General features: G+C 45.2%; 1 protein-coding gene across 2 annotated transcripts in view; it reads right to left on the bottom strand.

The window, feature by feature from the left end:
• Window positions 1-2556: 2556 nt before the first annotated feature.
• The window catches only part of LOC110090914 (leucine-rich glioma-inactivated protein 1), a 29076-nt gene continuing 25689 nt past the window's right edge, over window positions 2557-5943 (bottom strand). For both annotated transcript variants that reach the window (XM_020814793.3, XM_020814794.3), the window contains one exon: window positions 2557-4390. In XM_020814793.3, coding sequence (XP_020670452.2) covers window positions 4085-4390 — 306 coding nt within the window. In that variant the 3' untranslated portion in view covers window positions 2557-4084. The remainder of the gene's footprint in view (window positions 4391-5943) is intronic.

Below are 5943 nucleotides of genomic sequence, written 5' to 3'. Positions count from 1 at the left end.
TGGTCTCAGCCTGTGCTGGAAAGGTTTTTGATTTGATTTGAGGCTGGTAAGCAGACATCTCTCTTGTAGAGAGCGGAAAATCTCTCTCTCTCTCTCTCTCTCTCTCTCTCTCTCTCTCTCTCTCTCACACACACACACACACACACACACACACACACTCACACACACACACACACACACACACACACACACACACACACACACACACACACACGAAGTTGGCTGGTTGGCTGGGTGATTAGCTGCTGCAAGAATGACTTCAGGGTTGTGTGTTGCCACCCCTGCAGCAGTATACCATCTAATTTTGCCAGCTCTTCTGGACAGTAACAATGAAGAGGATAGGTTTTAGCCATGGCCATTTCAAGCTGTGGAAGGATGGAGAGAATGGAGTCGATAATCATTTCAGGGTTACATTTCCCAGCTTTTTAGATTTGCCATTTGCAAGCCCAGGGAACGCATCTTTCGACTCAAGTGACACAGAGAGAATCCATCCCAATGAAGTATTCCCAGAGATTTTTGTGTTAAATCACCCTTCCAATATTTACAGGAGATTTCTCTCTTTGGCTTTTCTTAGTATGGTGTGCTCCAGATGGTGGATAACATCTCCCCTCTTTCCTGATTGTTGTCAGTGCTGGCTAGGACTGATGGGAAAGCATTTGTGCTCCAGCAACATCTGGAGAATATCAGGCTGGGGAAGATTGCATAGTTCAAAGGCAGGACACTTTGGCCCTGTTGAGGTTTTTGGATCGCCGCTCCCTGAACCTTGCACCATTGGGACTTGTAGATCAAAAGCTTCTGGAGGGCCACCATTGCCCAGACCAGTGTAAGTAGTCAGAAATGAGACTGCAATAGGGCATGAGGGCTCCATAACCATGTGTCATGCCATGGTATGGTAACCCCACATCTTTAAAATTCCTTTCTTGGAGGCCCCCACCAGCCTCCCTTTTGCTCTCTTCAAATAGATTCTAACCACCTTTGTATCAAATGATTTTATGCTGCTTGAATATCTCTGTCGCTCCTGTGTTTTTGATGCATATTCTCGTGTAAGCCATCTTGGAAGGACTTTACTATAGATGTCTATAATAAAATGGGAATGGATTTGTTACAGAGCAAAGTATTCTGTTAATTGCTGCTTGTTATGCTTTTAAGATTACGCAGATAACATAAGACCCTGGTCAATGGATAACTCCTCAAGACAACTCTGAAATCTCTGTAGGAAATCTGTGCTGTTTTTCCTCCGTATGACAGTTCACTCATGTATCTCTGCAGTTCCAAAACCCTTCATCTTGTAAACTTGGAGAGCAAAATGTGTTCATGCAGTCCAGAGATCCCTACAAAACGTGCCACTAAGAGATGTTGTGCAAGGACCAGGGTGTTACTGTCAGAGGCCTGGCTGTATTTTTGTTGCTAGATTCTCTTTCTCTGGCTGTTCGGGTCAAAGGGCATGTGGATGGCCTTTGATAAACAGCTCATTTCTGAAGCTGAACATGGTGTAACCTAAAAGTTATGTTAGTTTTGTCCAAGCAATTAGGAATAGAGAAATCCAGCCACTTCTTGAATATGAATAGGGATCATGCATGCCAGCGTCTGCAGCCTAGCTTAGTATCCTTTTCTTTTAGATCCAAATTTATACCAAATTTGGAACAAATAAAAAAGGAGGGGAAGGAGAAGGAAGAGGAGAAGATGACACCAAAAACATTTTTTTGGACTACAAAGTTCTCCAGTTCTGGAAGCATTCAAAAGAAAATTGGACAACCCTCTGTGGGATCTGCTTTGATTCAGATTCCTGTGTTGAGTGGAGGATTGGACTTGATGGCCATATAGGCTCCATCCAACTCAATTATGCTATGATCCTATGATCTACCAAATGGCCCCATTGAGTCTGGAGAAGGAAAGAGCTGGCTATCCTAGCTTTAGGCTGGGCTCTTGCAAGGACTGGTGTAGTTCAGTCCTCCTTTCTTGAAACTTAGCTCTAATAAGGCTGTGCCAAAAACATTTCAGAGGCAAAAGCGGTAGCATGCCCTCGTCCCAAAATATTTTGCTAGCAGAGGTGGGCAGGGAGGTGGTCCCTCCCATCCTATATGTTAAAGCCCAACTGGACTAGCAGATGAATTCTTTGTTGCCACTGGTGTTGGAGGGAAAGCATTAGCTTATAGGAAGTGAAGGGCAGCCTGGTTAGCAAATGTTGCCACCTGGGGTGACAAGCTCACCCTGCCGAGTGGTAGGGCTAGTCCCAGTCCTCACTTTGCACTGAGCGTTGCTCCCACTGGTGAGATTTGCAGATATGGGAAGAAAGTGCCTCTCAACCTCCTAAAGCAAAGCTAAAGGTGCGTGAAAATTGGCTGGTGGACACAAGAGAGAGCACTGTACTCCAATCTTTGGACTGAATGGTTTCCTACCCCCTGACCTCCTAAAGATCCCAGTGTCCACACCTTTGGGTCAGTAATCCCTTCGTGACCTCAAGCACTGGTTTGCCTCCCTGTGTCATCCATTCACGATCCCTTGGCATGTGAATTGAAGCAAACTGTGGAGCAAGTGACAATGTTCTTGAGCCCATTAACAATATACATTTTCTTTATTTACAACACTCATCTGTGGGATCCCACATCATGAATGTGAGACAGAAGAGGATAGCAGTCTGTCCTTTGGAAGCATCCTCTTGTGGTATATTCCATTTTTCCCCAGTGGATCCCAGCTTCGCATCCTCATGATTCCAGTAAGAGCTAGGAGTGAATACATAGTGTTCCCTACAGCTTGGTGCTGCCCACTACTGGAAGGTCTGATGGATTTGAATAACATGCCGGATATTTACAGGTAAAAGATAAATACTGTACTTCTTCACTGCCGTATCCATCTCCCACCCATTCGTCTTAATGGAGCCTCTTCTCGGACTGCGTTCTCTTCTGCCCACCTGTCCGGTCAATGAGACCATCTTACCCTGTGCCCTCTTTGTCTTTTCCCCACAAAAATTTGTGGGGATCCCTTGTGTGCTTAAAGTTAAGCTTGTGCTTTCAGTTTGTGTTTTAATAAACCTGACTTGGTATAGTGCCTCAAATCAAATTTTTAAAAAATCAAGCAAAAACAGAAGCGTAGAACTGAAAATGGCTGTTAAAACCCCAGTGACGCAGTCAATAATTGCAACTAAGTTCTGCTGTTTGATGGATACCTGTTTGGGAGTAAGTCCCATTGAAGGCAATGAGGCTTCCTTATGGACATGCTTGGGGATCATGCTGCTTGCCTCAAGGAGAGCCTGGAAGTCCGCCAGGACTGAAGTTAAATGACATTTAGGTGGCAACCCTATACACCCTAACTTTCTTGATAGGCATGCATAAGATTGTGCTGTTAGTTGCGGTATCCTTGTGCTGAACTGCACATTGTGTGTGTTTTTTTTAAAATATATAAATCATGCATTTTAAATGGAAAAAAATCAGTGGCAGCAAAAACAAGCAAGCGGAGAAAATAAGCAACAGGTAATTGTTCCCACCGTTCTCTTAAAAAGGGGAATATAAGCAGAATGAGGAAAGGGGGAACATAAATTAATTATCTCCATCTGGACATAATGACAAATGATAATGAGATGAACGATATTTACTCTTTAGTTGGGGAAAAAAGTGACTGCTTGGAGACAAGATTTGGAGTGATTCCAGGCAGAGGCTGCCTCTCCAAATCTTATTGGTGGGATATTCTGTTGAGCCCCACATAAAACTTGCAAGCATCTGGCTCGGACATCACCAGAAATTGCAGGATCCTTCTGTTACCAGCTAGTGGGTAAAATATTAAGTATTCCAGTGGTTCCTGCTGCCATTCTTGGTATCTCCTAGCGATGATCACGGTGCTATAGCTGCCTGGCTTCCACCCACTGGCTAGCTGTTACCCAGTACGCCCCAGTACTCTGTTCCACTGGAGAAGTTGCTCTTTCAACAGCATCTGTTTCCAGTGCTGTCCCCCCTAGTGGTTGATTTTGGCACTGCACTTCCTCCAGGGGCTGGCTCTACTCTCTGCTTCTGTACTTCCTTCTCTCTCCCCCCTCCCCCAAGGTCGCTGCCTCCTCTGCTTGACAGCCCCTGTTCCACCGTCACCACACTCAGGCACTCTCATCATGGATGACATGCTGGTAGATGTGCGTTTTGCCTTTGAAGCTGGAGGCGATCAGGAAGTCTCGCTTATCCACATTGAAGTGGGCAAAGGAGCGGGGGGCCTGGGTGTTCAGCTCCTGGAAGTGCTGGAAAAGCCCAGTGATGGGGTCGTAACGGTACACTTTGCTGAAGGAGTAGTCATTGCCTAGGAAGGCGTAGCGGTACCCAGCGATGTTCAGTGGCTGGAAGACCATGGAACCCCGGGAAGGCATCTGCTGGACATCTCGGAACATGGAACCATCCCAGTGCATCACCTGTCAACAGCAGAAAGCATCATGAGCTAGAAAAAAAAAAGGTAACAGTAAAGACTCCCCTTGACAATTTGTCCAGTTGTGTCCGACTCTAGGTGGCAGTGCTCATCTCTGTTTCCAATCCATAGAGCCAGCATTTATCCGAAGACAATCTTCCGTGGTCACGTGGCCAGCGCAACTAGTCACAAAACGCCATTACCCTCCCACTGTGATGGTACCTACTTATTTACTTACATTTTGCATTTTGCATGCTTTCGAACCGCTAGGTTGGCAGGAGCTGGGACAAGTGTGGATTCGATCTTACGACTGCAGGTCTTCTGAACTTGCAGCACAGAGGCTTCAGCAGTTTAACTCACAGTGCCACCACGTCCCTTTCATGAGCTAGAAAACTGGGCCTTAAATCAAATAGCTTGTCCGAATTCTATTAGACCCATAGAACTTGAAAACGTTACTTATTTTGGGATGACAATTCCCTGAATCCAAAAAACAGCACGGCTGATGCTGTAAAAAGTTACTTTTTTGACCAACAGCTCCAGAACCTCCCAGCTGGCCTTGTCACTGACCAGGCTGTCCAGGGGGATTTGAGAGCATCTCGAAAAGCAACATTTCCAAGATGAATAGATACCCAACTTCTAACTAAGTTGTGAATCAGAAGCAACCACAAGAAGATAACTCAGAGGCAAGTCGACTGCTTTTGAGTTTCATTTTTCTTTTCTCCTAGCATGCCAAACGCAAGCCACAGAAATCATCATCGTCATCATGTGCTGTTAAGTCAATTGACTTGTGGTGACCCTTTTCAGGAGGCACAGTGGGGTATCGAACTCCCAAGCTTCATAGCCAGAGACCTAAGCCGCTGAGTTATCCAGCCACGGCGGTGCAAAATGATGGCTTAAGAAACGGAGCCCATTACATACACGAACCATTCCCTGAGATGACCCAGCAAACACAAGATCGATCTGAATGTCTGCAGACAGGAATTTCAGCAGTTTAGCTGGGATCTTTAAAATGTCACAAGATTAATTTTCCGAAAAAGTACCTAGCCTAAAGCAAAACAGGGGGATCCAGGAATAATATTTTATTCTAACCTCTGCCAGATCAAAACTTGTCAGAAGTAGATCTTAATTACCCCAAATGTTTGTTGATAGCATTTCCAACTTCTTCTGGTGTTGGAATCTCAACATTCTAGGCGTCACAAGGAACATATTAAGTCAGTATCCTTATATGGCCCCAGTTCATAAGAATATCGCATAAAGCCATTGGTCCATCTATAATTGTGAGCACTGATTAAGAACAACTCCTCAGGCAGGATTCTTTCCTAGCCTTACATCAAGATGCATGGGAATGAACCTGGGACAGAGATGAGCGATAGGCATGAAACTTGGCCCCTTCCTTAGAGGGGCATTCTTTTGACTGCCCAATAAGATAACTGTACAAACTATGCTTGCATGATTTCACCTCTCCTATTATGCACACCACTTCATGGACTGTTAGAAGATAACGATAGTCTGGGTCAGTAAAGGACGCCATGGCCTTGCGTTTGCAGGAGCTGACCTTCT

The sequence above is a fragment of the Pogona vitticeps genome, chromosome 9 (assembly GCF_051106095.1).
Source record: "Pogona vitticeps strain Pit_001003342236 chromosome 9, PviZW2.1, whole genome shotgun sequence".
Classification (NCBI taxonomy): Eukaryota; Metazoa; Chordata; class Lepidosauria; order Squamata; family Agamidae; genus Pogona; species Pogona vitticeps.
Note: the sequence above shows the minus strand (reverse complement) of the source record. Positions and strands in the feature narration are given on the sequence as shown.